General features: G+C 45.5%; 1 protein-coding gene across 5 annotated transcripts in view; it reads right to left on the reverse strand.

The window, feature by feature from the left end:
• PTP4A3 (protein tyrosine phosphatase 4A3) overlaps positions 1 to 18,861 on the reverse strand; it is a 179,386-nt gene that overhangs the window by 57,734 nt on the left and 102,791 nt on the right. For 4 of the 5 annotated variants that reach the window (XM_069621715.1, XM_069621718.1, XM_069621716.1 and 1 more), the window contains exon 2: positions 7,229 to 7,927. In XM_069621715.1, the coding sequence (XP_069477816.1) occupies positions 7,229 to 7,333 (105 nt within the window). In that variant the 5' untranslated portion in view covers positions 7,334 to 7,927. Of the gene's footprint in view, positions 1 to 7,228; positions 7,928 to 8,043; positions 8,066 to 18,861 lie in introns of those variants that run through there. The other variant, XM_069621719.1, reaches the window with a different exon arrangement.

Raw genomic sequence — 18,861 nt, forward strand, 5'->3', positions numbered from 1 at the left:
TTCCCCCTTGCCGCACTTGTCTGTCGCGGGGGGGGGGGGGGGGGGGGGGGCGGGGAAGTCCCCGCGAATTCATTCCCAAAGGGTCGCGGTGGGCTTCCTCCCGAGGCCGACCCATCTACACAAGGAGAGAAGGACTTTTACTCGTCGACCCTCGTGGAAAGAAGTTGGACTTCTCGTCTTCATCAGGTGAGGAGGAAGGGGAATTAAAAGACTCTCAGGGTTTGAGTGGGGGTGGACCACATCCACGGACAACCCTGCTGATACACCTACAGCGTCAGACATTGTTGACAGCCAACCCCTGAACTAGGACTGAGTGGGTGAATGATGAAAGATTAACCACGTACCAGGACTAAACAAAAATCTGTTGGGTCTTTTTAAATATTGGGCAGGGAAAGAGGGTACGAGGAAACAGAGGGAGAGTGCCAGGAACATCCCTCCCAGGCCAGGCTTAGGATCATGAACCAACATGATTGAATGAATACTTTACAAGAAGGAAATATATTATACACAGACCTCAGACTGAAGCCTTGTTGTCACTGAAGTCCTCAAATCATAAGTCTCAGTAAAGCTGGGTTTGCCAACATTTGGCCTAAACTAACAGATCGGAGAACTGATGGATAGGGAGAATCATGCGAGTGGCCCAAGATCCGAACATTTTGGTTAAATGGCAATTGTGAAGCAACATTCCGATTCCAAAGTCAGCACTTTTTAACTTCCCTTCATATCATCCCCATCACTACTGAGCAATTTACTGTAATACTTATTACTGCCTGATTGGAAGAAGTAAATCTGTATCTTTAAATGTGCATGAGTAAATGGGTGCAAACAAATGCAAAACATTTCCTTCTAGTGCAAACATTTACCCGCTTATAAAATACGCCCATTGGAAATTGGACTTCCGTTTTTTACTCCCTATTTTTTTTTTAAGCTGGGAGTAAAATGATTTTTAGGGAGTCAACTACTCCACGTCCAAATCTCATCTATATGGCGCACTGATTGCAATTACACCTCCAGTATTTCAGTTTGCAACCATCAACTGCTTTTCAAACATTGCTATTTAACTAATAGAACACATGATCTGTAAAGTCGGTATGCTGTCAGCTGTTAGTAATTGTTGTGCCTTTAGGCATTATTAATTATTGTTAACACGATGCAGTCTCCAGATTACAAGGTTTGAAAAAGTTGATCTTGACCTGATCACTGATTAGGATCACTTACTGTAATGCCATTGAGAGGTCTGTGACCCGAGTGTCAGTTTCCTAAATCTTATTTGTTCCTTGAGCAGAATTGTGTTAATGGGCAACTCTCTCCCGACACATTCATCGCCTCTGGTATGTACAGAAATGCACCACTGGTCCAAAACATATCCATGGGGCCGTGTGGCTGAAAGCAAGGGGGGGGATAATGTTCTACATGACTGGTATTTTTACTCACGATTTTTAATTTTTTAGGGCTTATTTGCCCCTTTTTTTGGGGGGGGGAATAAAAGTGGCAGATACTCAACCTTAATCTGTAGGGCTGATTCCAATAGTAAAATGAAGGCAATTATCAGAATTCAAACTTTCAGAATCATGATTTAGTAACAAGATAAGACCCACCATTAGTCTTTTGGTCTAATTTTGGGCTATATGCAGGTTTTAACTAATATGAACACCCAGGAGGATTTACCCTGCTGCTGTGAAATGCAGCCAAATCCCTGGTCTTCCTTATTAACAGTAAACTTTCCTTTCAAAAGCACATAGCCAGAAAGGTGCAAACCATGTGGCTACAATTCTCCACACTTCCTAAACCCTTGAACACCCCCCTCCCCAGCCCATAACATTCGCATGGTGGTTCAAGCCCTTATGATCACTAGTCGATGGGAAAATCTCCCGCCTCATTCGGCTTCCAGGTGCACAACTGGCCCGCCTCATTACAGGCAACCGCATCTCCTACATGATGTGAATCCCTCTCCCAGGATCAAATTCAAAACTAGACACACAAACATACTTGGTGGCTAAACTCCACACCTCTGGAAGCTCTCGCGCCAACACCTTGAACAATTATTCAAGGTTGGAGCCAAGCTAGCCCATTGCATAGCTCTGATCTGCATACAGAGGCCTCCAATAACCACAGATATAATCAAATACTTGCGGTTGAAGAACTGGGTATCGTTTGCTGGGTGAGATCCCAGATGGGAAAGCTATCATCAAGATAGCCCTTATACAGACCACTCGAGAGGTAGCCGATGCAGGCGTAAGCAGTTGTGTAGGCTAAAAGGGGACCAGTCTGTTTACTCCTCCCGCATTGCGGCACAGAGACATAGCTCTCAAGATAGAAGCTGGCTATGCAGCAAATTACAAGCACCCATTACAAATCAGCATGTTTTCAACTAGTGCTCTACGCCGATTCCTCCAACTTCTAAGCATAACAGTACTTGGTAGACAATTTAACAGTACTCTCCACGATGGCAAGTGCTCAAGTTGCAAGCCGGAAGGTCTTTGCAAGCATGTAGAAACAATTAAGTTCTATGGAATCTTAGAGGGTCGAGTTTCGGAGGGGGCGGTTAGTGCAATAGAACCCAAACAAAACTGGCACGCTGCATTTTGCCCTTTAGGAGGCAATGGTCATTTGTACAGTGCCTTTTCCCATTGGTATGGTCTCGGAGCGCTGTAAAAGAACGCGCTCGGGGGGACCGAAGTCCGGGTATGGGAATTTTGTCACAGGAGTTTAGAATGCGTGCACGCATTTTAGCCAATACAAAAGGTACGTAGGGGTGGCCAAGTCCCTGCTAGCAGCCCATATTAAGCTGGCATGTGGATGGGTGCTGTGAGATTGTCTCGTGAGAGAGAGAGAGAGAGAGAGAGAGAGAGAGAGAGAGAGAGAGAGAGAGAGAGAGAGAGAGAGAGAGAGAGAGAGAGAGAGAGAGAGAGAGAGAGAGAGAGAGAGAGAGAGAGAGAGAGAGAGAGAGAGAGAGAGAGAGAGAGAGAGAGAGAGAGAGAGAGAGAGAGAGAGAGAGAGAGAGAGAGAGAGAGAGAGAGAGAGAGAGAGAGAGAGAGAGAGAGAGAGAGAGAGAGAGAGAGAGAGAGAGAGAGAGAGAGAGAGAGACTTGTGCGTGCAGCTAGACCAAATTGTTATGCGGGATAGCTTCATTCTTATGGCACAGGTGATGCAGGAACCCCAGGCCTAAAACATGCATCCAGAAGAGGTACGCACACAGTTGGTGAAGTTTCAAACAGACATTTTAAAGAACCTCTCATTGTGGCCTGTGTAACGGAGGTTGGATCTGGGTTGCAGAAATTGGTTTAAAAAGGACATGCATTATGTCCAGCAAGAGCGTGAACCCCGGAATCCGACCTCATTGTTCAGTCTACCTTCAAAGAGCTTATTTTCGAAGAGGGTTGTGTCGTAGTAATCCGTGGGACTCATTACAGAAACTTGCCCTCATGCAAAACGTTCTTGCAAAATTTCAATGCACTCTTTGCAACAGGAAAATAAAATTACACTGGTGTTCCAACTTGGCACTTCAGTGAACATTGCCCGGAAGCAAAAAATGCACTGAATGTTTTGCACTGGGGCAATTTTTGAACTGGTGATTTTACTCTGCAAACATCACGCTCGCACCGTTGCAAAGTTTCTGTTAAGGAGACGACGCAGACATGGTTTTGTGTAAAATATACACAGGCAAAAATAATGCTTTTTTAAAACAATCTTGGTGAAAGTGGTGAACCTGCTGCGAAAGTTAGCTGCAGTGTGGAGTCCTGCTGGGAGTATACTGTGATGCGCCGTTTGTCACTCTGTGGCTGGTTTTGGGCACTAGTTTGTTGTACTACTGATCCAGGAGATCTGGGACTTGTGTGTCTCAGAAATTCAGATACGTCTCGCCAATCTGCAAGAGTGCAATAGCTTTTCTATTAAACCCCCCCCAAAAAAAGCACTTGCACAAGCAATAGCCTAGGTTTCGAGTTGCTGGTTTCATGTTCTATGTAGGCATGCATATATATGCCGCCCTCGAGGAACCAGCCCAGCTGAACAGGCAAGTTTAGGGGTTGGTCCTCACATGGCATTTATTATGAGAGTGGGCAGCAGTAAGTGGAGGCTGACATTTTTACATCGCCAGCAGATGAAATAAAAATCCACAGCTTAAAACCCCCTGCTATCAAGGCCCATAACGCTTTTGATCTCTGTACCGTTTTGCATGGCATCATCAGAAATGGCAGAACTCATTCAAGTCGCAAGTATCCAGGGTCCTAAAAATGTGTGCAAAATAATGGTGTAACCCTCCCAAACGAACCCCCACCCTCCCCCTCCAACGATGCATTTCGAGTAAAGGGTGTGTGGGGGGGGGGGGGTTAGAAATCAAGTCAACTCCCAGCCAATCACGAACCTCCAAACAGGGGGCTTTCCTCAAGGTAAAGCCCATGTTCGGAGCCTCCCCAGAACGGGGAGGCCGCCATCTTGCCTGCCAGGCTGCAGGTTAGTGCACCCCTGCACGCCCTTTCCCAAACCCCAATTTCCACTCCAACCAGCCTACTTGGCTGCAGCCACCTCGTCCTTCGATGGCACCAGAAACGCTGTTCCCGCCGCGGTGAATGGCTGCCAGGGAAAGGAAGAAGACCCATGTAGTTCCCTTCGCCCCTGGGCCTGGTGGACTTCTTTAGTATTGCATTTTAAAAGTTATTACAACCACACCGTTTACTAAATTATTTTTTTTTTTAAAGTTTAGCATCCCATGAAATCTAATAGCAATAAGCCCTCTGGTCTTGGGGCATTACCATGTCTAGTAACGCCCCCAGGGCTAACGTGAAGGCCCTTGCTTCGCTTGGCCCTGTAAACTCGGCCCTATGGCCTTCCAAAGTCCCTGCCCAGAGCGATTATTGCTGATGAAAAGATCTTTCCGTAAAAGCAATTTAGTCATTTCCGGCTGAGAAAAATGCATGCCTTATCAAATCCCCACGACCAAAGAATCAACTGCATCGCTCTGTGCTGCTCTGCAAGGTTCATGCTCTATTAGAACTAAGTGCCTCGCATACCTCGAACTCTCCAACCAAGCGAAGTGAAGTGAATCCCCCCCTACACCCCAGTTGTGAATGTAGAAATATTGCATGCCACTCCATAAGCTGGCACAGGGGAGTTTGTTTCAGGGTAACAAAGCGAAACTCGGACAAGGTCCACGTTCAGCCCCCTACAAACTCCCAGTGCAGCAGTTATATATTTATTTGCCTTCTTGCGTGCTATTGCCACGCAGAACGGCACTAGACTCTTGCGATACAGAGCGCTGGTCGCCAGAAGGACGAAGGTGCACGCAAAGGAAGGATGCAAGGATTACCAGGGTCCGGATTAGGACTTGCTTGAGTGAGCTCAGAATTTGCACCAGGGGGAAGGCAGAAGAAAGCATGGTGAGAGAAATGAAATAGTCTGCTTCTCAACACCCCTTCCCTCATCACTACAGTATAGTTTTGACCACAAGGTGGTACTGAAGCTACAGAAATATGGCAAACTGATGTGCAGTACAGTACCTTTTCGGCAGAGCCAGTTGGCGTGGGCCAATTTGGCGCAGCACGTTAGGCGCGACCGGGCTGGCCCTGGCATCAGCATGTTTCGGTGCAGAAGCACCTTTTTTAATTTAAAAAAATAAAATTGAGGGTATCTCCAACACTGCCCTGCAGGGATGCGAGACAGGAGAGCTAACCAGTGGGTTCTGGAGATCTTATCAGTTTCAACTGCACCAGTTAATTATATGAACGTGGGCCATTAAGAAGACTCCTATAGCTTAATAAATGTAACTGCTGCAATGAAAATTGCGAGAGCTCTATGGCCATGCGGTTAACTCATCAGTCACCCAACCCTGCAGGGCAGGGTTCGCGACCACCCGAATTCAATATTTTTTATTAAAAATGCACTGTGAAAAGTCCAATGTTAATTCAAATTGCCGTGAAGTGGCCAGGCCAAACACGGCTCCTGCGGCGAAAGGTCTGAGCCAAATTGGCCCGTGCCGAACTGGCTGCACCCAAATGTCTTGCTATGCTGATGGGCGGTGAAGCAGTCTACTCCCATGAACGAGTTAGCAATGACGGCAGACGCATACTTCCTGCCAATGCTATACGTATTGGCTGCCAATTTCCAATTTTCATTCACCAATAAACCCAAGCCAATTATTTCAGGAGGGAAATACATTTCACAGCATACCTTATAATAAATACTTCAAACGGGCATGCACAGGAAAACGCTGGCTGGTCAAGCTCTGGACATCTGGGCTCAAATTAAACTGACAGCAGAGGCAGCCAAGATACACAAACAATGTTCACCTTTAAGCAAATGAATGTCAAACACCAAGCGAGGGAAACATTTCAAGGAGGCTGCGTCTTCTTAACTATTTGCCACCTACTGCGACCCATAAAAATGCTTGCTTCTGTGGGTGCCGCTACAGCAAATCCTTGAAAACCAGGAGCACCAATCAGCATGTTTTTCTCCCCACAAAAGGGTAAATACTCCCACACAGAAATAGAGTAAAATCAGTCCTAAAAAAAATTCAAAAAAAAAAAAATTCAAAAAAGCCCTCGACGCATGAACACACAGCATCCTAGTTAATACTGATTTGAAAGCCCATCAGCTATTTGAAGAGTAACCACAAAGTGCAAATCTTGGAAGAATTACTAGGCACAAAGCAGTACAGGTAAAGTTCTCTAGAGTTGGAATATCTAAAGCATTAAAAAAAATTGCAATGATCAAAACCCATTGTGCGTCTGAATTGGAGTAAAAATGATAAATTAGGGGGGCTAACTCCCCTTTAGCTTATTAGAATCCCTGCCTAAAACGGGACGCATGTGGCATCAACGCTGTCGAAAAGGTACATTTCTCCCTTATGGTTGATCACATTGACACATTTCTCCAAATATATTCCCATAGGAATTGTAGCCATCCACCTTAGTGGCCTAATGTTATGAGTATGCATTAAAATAACCATTTATAGTAATTTGTATGCAAGAGGACATTACTGTTGGTGCATTGGGTTAAAGTATGTCCCCCACTGAATGGTGGGTAACAAATGACAAAAGGTCTGAAAGGAAAGGTTGAAGATTGACAACACAAGGCGATTTGGAGAACCTTGAAGAATGCAGTGCCGGAGAGCATACAAGCAGTATATGGAGTCATTGCACTAGTCGAAAAAACACACAACCAATAGTTCGGTCTAAAATAATGGCACAACTCTTTCTAGCCCATTAATTACTACAACATATTCACTCACCTCAATGAAGGTGTTCAGCGTGGCATTGGTTGGGTTGTGCGTGATCAAGAAACGCATGTTCTTGAAGCAGACCTCCACCGGTGCGGGGCGGTTCATGCGAGCCATAACTTAAGACGATGAAGGTCGAGACCATACAAAAATGGCAATGTGATGAAACGTCGGTGCGGGGAGGGATCAACCACGGCTGTGCAAATATTCCAAAACTTTTGGAGTGCGCGTTAGTTTTTCCAAACCTTACAATCCTGGTTTTTGAAGAGAATACAAAATCTTTAGTGTTTGTTCTTTTTTCTTGTGCAATTAGGCAAAAAAAGCCCCCCTTTGAAAATGTACAACCCTTTACTTCTGTCCGCAGCCTGAACTGCTACTTTAAAAATTCAACCAAAAAAAAGGCCCCGAATTCTTGCAGCAAATTGTCCTAGCATACGTGCGCAACTTTAGACCCTCACGTTACCCCATCAGGATATGTGAAGTATTTTAGAGTGTTGGTGACTCTGAGGGAGTCAAGCACGAGCAGATAGTCTTCACTTGGCCTGGTGATGCATGCACAACGGATTGTAATGGTTAGTTCACAGAGGCGCAATCCGGGTGGTGCTGCGTGGCCCTCCCGTCAATCATCAGTCACAGTGTTGCGCATGGCAATACTCAAAGTTGCTCCTCTGCACCTCCATAAATCTGTAGCCAGCCAGAAGTGTAGCAATCCTGTCAAAACAAAATAACAGCAAGTTATGGTGTCAGTTTACCTTATGCTCTCATCAAAACAGAAGGCACACCAGCATTCTTCCAACAGTTATGTCGCACCGCAAGCTCACGCGCACCAGTGGAAGGAGACACGTATAGGACGGTAGCAAGCAGAGAACTGTAGCAAGCTGACTCTTCAGTGTTCAGCAGCGGTGCCCTATTCCACCCCCCATCCCCTCCAGAACTGCTACACCGTGCACACAGTCTCAATTTAGAAGCAGCACATGACCTGTACCACCCATTCACTCTTCCTATCAACAACCACCAGAAGACGAACGGGTACGACACAGGTCGGTCTGCACTCAAACCCCAGATCAGAACAGGTCCAATTATAAACTGAAACAATCTACACCACAGTAGTAATTAACCGCTGCCTCCAATGGATGGATGGAGGTGCTGTGGTGGGAGACACCAAGCGGAAAGCAGTGCAGCACTGATGCACCACCATGCACATTGCCATCCAGGAAAATATTCCAGTTCCTATTGGCAACCATAGCTAGCAAATGCAAACGTCAAAGACAATTGCACTTCACAACACACGTTCATATCACCTTCATCCGACAATGTACTTGGTAAAAATATAAGTTCCACATTTCTTGTAAATGCATTGCGTAAATGTGCTCCAGGCAGCCATACCCCAACCCAAAGCTTTTGAGGAGCGGATACAAAAGGGAATCTGATTTGGCCCGCTATTAAAACAAACTGCCCGTAAAATAACAGCCAGTGTTCAGATTATAAAATTAACACCGACAAAGCCAACTCTTCTGATCCCAATGGCCTTTGCAACATGGAGCCACAGGTTTGCATTCCCACAAGGCAAACTCTGCCCTAATCTTTCAGAATCCAATGCATCGCTCAATATCAAATCGGGAAATAATTTGCAAGTGGAAGCATTAGCGATCCGTAGCGACGGATGCACGATAAAAAAAACAAGCATTGCAATGTCAAATGTTTGGCTTTTGTGTAGCAACAGGATAGACTTTTGCCAGGCACTGCCAGAATAGTAATAAGTAAAGTGGGCATGGATTGAAGCAGCTGCACAATAGTGTGAGTAGCTACCAGGCAAGGCACTATATATGCCCATATAATACATATCCACAAACGGTTGCCAATGCCGACAGGACTTCAGTGAACTACAGGTATACTGCTAATAAGTGGCCAGCAGCACGCTTGGTGAAGTCATTTGTATTACACTAGTAGCACATCTTTTACAGCTCCAAAGTAAGCCATGAATCCTCAATGGACTCCTTTGAGAAAACACTAGCAGGCACGTCAACACAAAGTTGATGTTACTGATTGATAACGATAAATTAAAGATATGCCAAGAGCAGGTCTTCCGGGAAAGCCACAGCAGGAAGTGGGTGGGAAATCCTATGGGGTTTAGCACGGGTAGTCAGTGGGCGGGTAAATAACCAAACACCTACACTTTGTGTCTCGCCTTGTATCCAATCTCACCCCAGCTATAATCCAATGAGAATGATTGAGCTTATAGGTGGTGCTTTAGTGCCAAGTAACAGGATATGGTGATTAGGTCTCTGGGGGATTTCTCCCAAACGAGATTTTCCCCATTCACCTAAACTACCACTGTGGAAGACGCTGTGCGTCTATGTTGGCCATCCTCAGCGGCAAAGACTTCACCACTATTAGAATGAATAGTATTGCACGATCCACAAGTAGTGTCCAATTTACTCTATGCCATCACCCAGAAGAGGACTGCTCCCAGTTCCCAAACCTTCACAATGGAATAACCATCGCCGAAAGGACAAACCCATTTACCAACTCCCATCTCATTGGTGAGTGGAAAGTAATTTATAGGCCCAAGCAATCTCATGCAGTAGACCCAGACAAGTATGCGAGAGCACAGGAGCCTTTCTAATACCCTTCAGAATCCAATCCAACCCTGTGTTGCATCACTTTCAAGATCACTGCAAACTGTGGGCGATTTCCAAAATAAGGCACACTCGCTGCAACAGATTAACCGGAGGATACTCCACATTCTTTGCCATCTACTTTTCTCAACATCTCGATTAGCACAGAAACACCAACTACTTCAAAAATGCTGTCATTCAGCAAGTGCTTCAATGACCCAAAGGGTCATTTACATGTTCTTACTGGCACACAGTAGGTTGTAAAATCCTGGAGGGCCAATCGTGAATGAGAGGTTTTGGGCAGTAATCGCAAGCATGCCACCATTCCTTTCAGCACACAGGATTACATTTCTATTCAGTCCCATCCCTGGCAGCCCCTCCCTCACCCCACACGTCACCCTCCACAGGTAATCTCAGGGGGATTCTGACCACAGTACCAGTGTGAAGTGCATGGTCGGCAGATGGATGAACCCATTTTTTCAATTCCATATTTAAACCAACATCTTCAGTCCTGCTCCGTTAAGGATTTAATAAAAACGAGTGCTGTAGATTCTACTGGACAAAAACCCACTGGGTTTCAGGTAGGGTTCTCAAGCTCTATTTCAGATCAAATATTACCCATGAAGTAGAAAAAACAAAAAGTTCCTTAATTTTCAATATGCAGAACCTTAGACATTTAAAAATTTCAAGCAGTAGATTTATATCCCCCCCCCCCCCCCCCCCAATTACGAGGAAACCCCACTTCTCCCAGTTTCACAGGGATTGCTGTTCAAAAGCCTAGTGGAAGCAGCTGGCATTGGTCATGTAATTCCAAAGGATCAGAGACCAACCAGCAAGGGAACGAGTCAAAGCTAAAAGGAATAGAACTTAAAGATATGCCCCAAGATCTTAATAATTTAGCATGTATATAGCACTACGAACCCTCAGGTATCTGTGCGCTGCTTATTACCCACAGTGTGCAGTGTTCATTTATCGACCTCGGAAGGCTGAAAGTCTGAGTTTGGCCCTGCCGGGATTCGAACCTGCATTAGAAGGCTCTGCACGGATGTCAAAGCGAGCGCTCTACTCGCTATGACCGGCTATGTACAAGCTCCCATTAGTCTACCAATGCAAACAGTTGGAAGAGCTACTGCAATTTCGAACCCTGCTGACAAACGGGTTCTATGACTTTACCGAATGAATAAACCGTGAATGAAATTAATGAAAAAATATTTGGGGTCCCCCGTCCCCTATTTCCCTAGGTTTAAAACCAACCCCCTGCCCAACAGAGGTTATCCTTAAACCCACATTTTTTAAAAATAATTCATTTTTTTTATTGGCTAAAATTTTAGTCACTATTTTTTTTTTATTTGGTATAATCACTGGATACTGACAAGTCGTGATATTCAACTATTCCATCTTTAATTAGAAATGTACAGCTTCCCGCCCCTGCCAACCCCACCATCGCCCCCCCCCCAAACTCAAGCAGAGTTCTGCTACTATATTTAGAGTCATCTTAAACAGTTATGTACATTCCAGAAAGCTTAACCTCTTCCCAGCAATTGGATCATAGCGTTATCAGAAGTGTTTTTTGTTAACCTTCAGAAGGGCGTGCAACGTCATTGGTGGCCCTTTAATCCAGGCCTCCTACTAGGAGTCTGCACTAATAGTGACTGTTACCACATACTGACAACTCCATTTGCTCATTGTATGAAATCATGGAGTGGGTATTGCCACTGCATACCCCTATAGACATGCTACCATCTACTGCAATACAATGGGCTGGTCCATGCTCCATTGCAAGGTATTGCCATCAACACCACCCCCAGGTCCTTCCACCATTGGTAATTATTAGCACCAGGGACACAGGTACTATCCTTGCACCCCTCCAAGAATTGTTGCCAGCTGTAGCTCTTTAGTGTCCAGATAATAGAGAGAAGCTCAAATATTTGGGGGTCTAAAAACGTAAATGGAAATGTTGGATCTATTCTAAACACCACATTCTGCGATGCCCTCACCATCACAGTAAGCACAGCAACGCTAGGCACGATTATGCCACGTTAACATTGCCAGGAAAGGTAAGATGTGAAGGGTGGCTCTCAGGCGGGATGCTAGGCTGTGTTGGTTAGAGTCCGGGTTTATTTTTCAAATTGCACGAGCGTCAGGGAGAGTCGGATGTTCATGGGCATCAGGTTCCAAATTCAAAAAGGCATAGACAGAAGGAATCCCAAAGTACATCTATACGACAAGACCGCTCTGGATGTAGGGGTATTCAACATGGAGGAGCAGGCATTCGGTCTTGGTGGTGTTCAGTTTGCTGTAGCCACAAAACAGCCATATTTTATTGTTGGATTAAAAGTTTATATTTAGAGATCTTTGTATAGATGTTTTTATTTTGGGATAATGGTACTTCACGGTAGCAACCCAAGCAACTTATTAGCTCACACCCTTCCTGAAGATGTAGGCCCCACCCTTGGTCTGTGCTAGTGGCGAAGGCAGTATACCCTCCAGCTTGTACCAGTTTAAACTTTATGATTGGAATCACTGCTGGTTTAGTAGTAGTGTGGGGCCCAGCAGGTGTTTTAGCCACGAGTAGTAGTCATTTTGTCATAATGATTAAGCGTTTTATGGGTTCAATGGAACCAAATACACAGCAACGTGTAAACCACGATGGTATGTCTACAAAACCAGGTTTCACATGTTCCAGAATAATTAACTCTGGTTGTCATGCTCCAGAAATATTCTGCTGTCACCCAGACAATTTTCTTCATTTTGTTTGGTCAGGTATTGTTGAAAGCGCCACGTCTTGGTCTTAAAACCTTGCGAAATTGGAGCATTGTGGGGCATTCTGTGCCACCACGGGGATGGAGTTCCAAAGGGTGGGGTGGGAGTGTGATACGAGGAGGATTTTTTATGGTGCTCTTTTCAGGAGAATTGATTCGAGCCAGTTGGTCCATTTGCTGCATGTGCCATCATGTATGTGAAGCTAAGCAACCAGGTACACTAGTGTGCTACTCGCGATTGCTTTGTAGGCGATACACAATTTGAAAGGACTAAACCAAGAACCACAAAACAATGGAGACTGGCTACCCCACCCTTATTTGCGTGGGTTTATGGAAGAAAACTATGAAAAGCCCTGAGATTCATCTATCGGGACATAGAGACAGTATAAAAACTATATTCCAAGAAGAGGTATAGAAAATGTGCGCAGGGTTACATTACAACAGTACATATAAAGCCTGATAGTCCATGTCCATCTGGAGACAGCTAATCCAGCTGCTATGGATCCAGAGAATCTAGCATTCCAGGGCCACACTCCAAGCACAACAATTTCAATAACATGGGGTTAGTAGACAGATTGTGACAAAAATAACTACAATAGATTGTTTTTAATAGACCACTAGTTATTCTCCAACACACGAGGGTTGACCCATCTTAAGACTGCACCAAACCGAGATCACCATTTCCGGCTGAGCCGTGTCAGAGGCATGTCCATGCTCTACCATACCATAATGGATGGACGTGGCTGGAATTAGCAACCGTCCACAAATGAAGAAGAAGTGAACATGAGGTCATTCACGCAAAGTATAAATGTATTGTGCTCGTAAAACAAAGAAACAGGAGTGTGTAAATCAAAGATTCACAAGAATGGCGAAGCATAACAGCATCGTGCTAAAGTTGTTTGTCCTGATGAAGGCCAATTGGGATGAGTAAATGTGGTGTTTGATGTTAAACACAATCCACCCAAGTAACCAGAAACACGGTGTATCGACTTTGACGCAATCTTTCAACAGGTCAACTCCAGGGTTTGAAAATTAATGGTCTATTAAAAGCCATCTATTGTAGTAATTTTGTCACAATCGGTTATTGAAATGTTTTTCTTAACAGTGGAATACTAGAGATTCTCTAGGCCCCATAGTAGCTGGTATTGTTGTCTCCAGGAGGAAATCGACTATCGGGTTTTACATATATGTATGTATTGTATTTGTGGAATGTAACCTTGCACACATTTTTTGGAATACAGTATATCAAATGGTCTTATACTGTCCGACTGTATGTCCGGATTGATGCATCAGGGTTTTAATAGTGTTTTTAATCCATAAACCAACGTGAATAAGGGTGGGGAAGCCAGTCTCCCTCGTTTTGTGGTTCTTAGATTTTCTTCCCTATTGATACAAGCTACCCCCGCCCCCATGATCAAAAAGGTGGTAAATAACCATTTCATGGGACTCATCCAAGCCAAGACTGATCTACAAGTTATCAGACTACAACTAGGAGGCAGAGGAAAATACCCCTGTGCGAGGAAACACAGTGTCCAATAGTCCTATTCAAATACTGGACAAGGTGAAATCCCTTCGGAGGATTCTCGATTCACTCGTCTACGGTACCTCAAATCAGTCACATCAGGCAGTCTACGGAATATCAGGTTATGCGCCTCAGACAATAAGACCTCCTGTTGTTGGAGTCACATTGTGCCTCTAAAGACTGGAGGAGGGCATCTGTACTTCTGCCCTTTTATATGGTAGGGTAAAGGCAGAGTAACACCAAAGCAAGGCTCTCAATTTGATAGAACGTTGCAAGCAGTCAGGCTTAAGCTTTCAGGGGGTGATGCAGGCAGGTTCGTAAGTACAGCATTTCCCCAAAGCCCCCACAAAGGTGATAAAACAACTTCTTTATATAAAAGAAGGTTTGCTACCACTATCAAAGATACATATTAAAAAAGTAACACCTTGTAATTGAAATACTTACTCAAAGAATGGCAAATATATTCACTATGTGGTACTTAAATTCAGTAACAGATGCACTAACTGCATACCATTTGAAAATGGGCATGTGGATTCTTAAATTAGGTGTAACAGCATAGAATAGGAAATAAAGGCAGGTTAGATATGAACAGTGGCAGAATTATTTCTTTAGACAAGTAATTCTGAGTGAGCACCCTCCACCCCTACCTTGGCAACATGCAAGGGAAATGTTAGGGCGTCAACTAGTTTGTTTTTTATAGCCCAGTCCATTAATGTCAATAACCTATGCTTTCTTAAGAGTTTCTACCACCCCCAAAGTACCCGAGAGGTCACAAGAGAACAGGAGCCAAGACGAATCTGGGACCCCCTGGACAACTCCTGAGACTAGAAGACTCTTCCTCGTTAACGTACCTTTGGTGCCTTGGCAGGCGAAGTGGCAGAGTTTCTCAGCTTTACTCGACGACTCCCTCAGAGGCTGGACCCCCTCCCTCCCTTTTGGAAGGCGCCACTGGGGTGCTGGGTCCAAGAATAAAAAAGGAACCAAAGTCTTTCTGAAGTTGGCTCTTCGCAGTGCTCTCCTTTGGTTGATAATTTCTCTGACTGTCGAAGTCCTGTGAAGAAGCAACTTGCTATCAGTTCCCTAAAGGCTTGGCAGATTGAGGTAAGACCTATGGAACCCTTTGATGACTTCTGGCAGTGAATGGGGCATAGGTCACTTTTGGTGTCAGGTTTAGGAATATTGCAGTTTTGCAACCTTCAGTTCTTTGGTGCTGCAGCACAGACCTCTGGACGGCTTCTGGCAACCTGGACCCTACCATTGGAGTGGACCATGGACTCTCAACCAAGTCTGGACCCTCTGGACTTCATTGGGAATACCGCCATCAGACCTTCCTCTGCTTCCAGAAACTCTGGACTCTCTGCAGCTGGAAAAAGTCTATGGCAACAGCAAGGATGTCCTTTTGCAGTTCGGAACACAGCTCCGGATGTGCAGCAACACTATGCCAAGATGACCCTTAGTGACACCAATGGACTTCTGTGGCTCGAGATATCCGGCACTCCTCTTCTGAAGAGGACCCCTTCTCCTAACGGTAGGCACAGAGGAGTGGCTTCCAGGCTACTTCGATGAAGAGCAACAGCTTTGCACAATAGTCCCTTGTAGCTTGGGGAGGGGTCTTCTTTGCAGGTCCTCTCTGGATCAGTCCTTGGGAGACACGACAGCTTTCAGATTACATTGAAAAAAATGCAGCCCTTCCGGCTGGGCTTCAAGGAACAACTTCTTGATTCAGCTTCTCAACAGATTGTTGTGAGAGGTCCCCAGATAAACACATCTATCACCGATTCACTCTGGCTGAGCCTTGCTCAGCCAGCCAATCACACAGGAGAGCACTCATGCAGGCCACCAATCGGGCTCACAGGCATTCAGATCACTCGCTCTACCCAGAACAGAGAATTGATCAGTCAGAAAACTTTGACACCATTAACCATTCAATCCTCCTTGACCGCCTCCACTCCCTAGCAATCCGTGGCTCGTCACTCAAATGGATTGCCTACTTCCTCACCAACAAGAAACTAATCGCCTTCCTCGCCCCTTTTATCTCAACTGCTCATGCTGTGAACACTGGAGTACCCCAAGGCGCCCGCCTCTCTGCTCTCCTTTTCAAGCTCTGACCACTACAAGGAATCAACCGTGTATGCAGCCTCTCGTGCTTCAACTACGCCGACGATACCCAGATTATCTTAATTCCCAAAACAGGCACCAACCCACGCCCCAACCTTAAAGCATGTCATAGGGATATTGACCGATGGATGACAAGTAACCACCTCCTTTTAAACCGTCTTTAAACTGAAATAAGTCATTGTGTGCAGCAAACCTGCCCCTCTACCACATCCACTCTCATGGCTCCTTCTGCCTCCAAAATAGTCAAAAACCTTGGCTGCACTATGGACTCAGACCTAACACTCTCCCGTCAGATCAATAATGTATCAAAATCCTGCCAGTACCACCTCAATCTACTCAGACGCATTTTCCTTTCCTCACCTATCCCAACAGACTCACTGCTGTTATGTCTATTATGTTGAGCCTGGACTATCAACTCGTTATACCTGGGAGCACCAGCACACCAACTCAACAAACTCCAAAGAGCCCAAAACGCTGCTGCTAAACTCCTTCTCGTCCTGGGACACATCTCCCCCGCTCCCTCCACTGGCTCCTTGTCGGACGAAGGGCCGCCTTCAAAACCTTATGCATTACTCACTGAGCAGTGCACAGGACTGACCCAACGTACCTACAAGAGAAGATAAACCCTACATGCCATTGCGCACCCCACGATCAAGTACTACCCTCTTTTGATTCCAACCTCCAATTCTGCCAGTATTGGAGTATCCGCCTCCTCAACTCTCTGGTTTCCTCCCCTCACACATTTGACACATCCAAGACTACATGGCCTTACGCAAAGCACTACAAACCGGGCTCTTTCCATAATGCCGATATGACCTACTAAAGCCAGAGTCCCTGCAATCTGCAGACAAAAGGAGATACCGAACAACTGACAGCGACTATTAAGTCACTAATAAGGTCACCCTGAGCGCAGCAATTGCAAAAAGGCATAAGAAATCCGGAACAGTGGCCTCAAAAATAAAACCTCCCCCCAGACACTCACCTCTGCTATCACACTGCTCACGCTCTACTCTACATCACAGAGCGCAGCTACAACCCTCTATCAATTTCAGCATAGCTGCTCACATACGAACAATACTCCATGAACAACTCAACACCCTGCTATAACGCAGCTGTACCCCACAACAACAAAAAACAGCCTAGCTGCACACATAAGCGTCCTACACAGGCCTAACACAGCCAAAACCCAGTCTCGGAGTCCAACCTTTAGACTGCACACATTCAACTGATCTTGATACCACCACACCTAATGCTAGGATGCAGCTACCATCAAGCAATCGCATCAGCTGCCTACATAATGAGTGCACCCTACGATACCCTACTCTCTCAACTGACCTGGACTTCAGTCCCTGAGAGCGTTCAACCCACATGACCTGGACTTCGGTCCCTGAGAGCGTTCAACCCACAAGCACTTTGAGGTCATACCAATGATATATAGACTGCTATATACATGCCAAATAACACTGGGGCAAGTACCCAGCCTTGCAGCACACTACACTGCACGCACGCATGCCAGTTTCAGTCAGGGCTGTCTCATTCATTGCTTCACACAGAATCCAGACACCCACAACAGAGAATGGGAGTGGACTCAGAACTCCATTCACACAGGTTCCACCCCTAGGGCGTACCTACAACACCTGGGAAGGCTCCAGTCAGTCTGGCAGAAGGCAGCCCCAGAGACCTATGGTATTTCTACCCAACAACTAATCAGGAGGAAGGGACAGAGTCGGGCCTTTCCAGGACTTTGGGAAACAAGGTAAAAGGCAATATAAACCAAGAAGCCATAGGGACCATCTTGCCTTCTATCAGGAATCCACTGATACATTTGGCAAAGCCTGGGTGTCCCTAAATTAAGGACACTCCGACCCACTGCCAAGTCAGCATGCTGCTGCCACCAGCCCATACCTTGCTCTGTAGGCAACACACTGGTGCCCAAAAACACATAATGGGTACAAGGGTGTACCCCCACCCATGGCTGCCATAAGTGTATCCCATGGGTGTTGACCAAAGGATAAAACAGCTGCAGCCAGAGGTCCAGACTGGACCTCGGTGGCAGAAAACATGAGGAAAAACACACAGTATTGGTAGGATAAGGACTTGGAGTCCATGTCCCTCCATAAAGCATTTCCAGCATCACAGTGCCTTTGTAGCAAAGGGGCACAATCGGGTCTAAAACAAGACCATTAAGTAGATTCTGCACATAAGCTATTAGAATGATCTACTCAACGTCTGCAAATCCTCCATTAGATTGAACTGTTCCAAAGAGTTGTAGACACAATCATAGCACTCCTACCCTCACGAGGTTACAGCCTGGCTCCCTGCCAATAGCAGTATCAGAATATAAATCACAGATAATGGTGCAGAACACTTCTTTTGACAACGCTCTTGTAGTTTAAAAACAAATACTGTGGTACAACTCTTAAGATCTTCATGGTGCCCAGCAGGACCAGTCTCTAGATCTTGTACCGTCTTGGGAGCTCGACTCTGGAACAACCCGCTTGTTAAAAAGTAGAGACACTTAAAATCCATTACAGGTGAGAATGAAAGGGTTTGTTCAATGCCCATATTGTGCCATTGCTTTGCTAGCCTATACTTTGTAGTCCTCTTTTTGGGCATCTGAGCATG

This window comes from Ambystoma mexicanum, chromosome 5q, assembly GCF_040938575.1.
Source record: "Ambystoma mexicanum isolate Mex_15411 chromosome 5q, UKY_AmexF1_1, whole genome shotgun sequence".
Lineage (NCBI taxonomy): Eukaryota > Metazoa > Chordata > Amphibia > Caudata > Ambystomatidae > Ambystoma > Ambystoma mexicanum.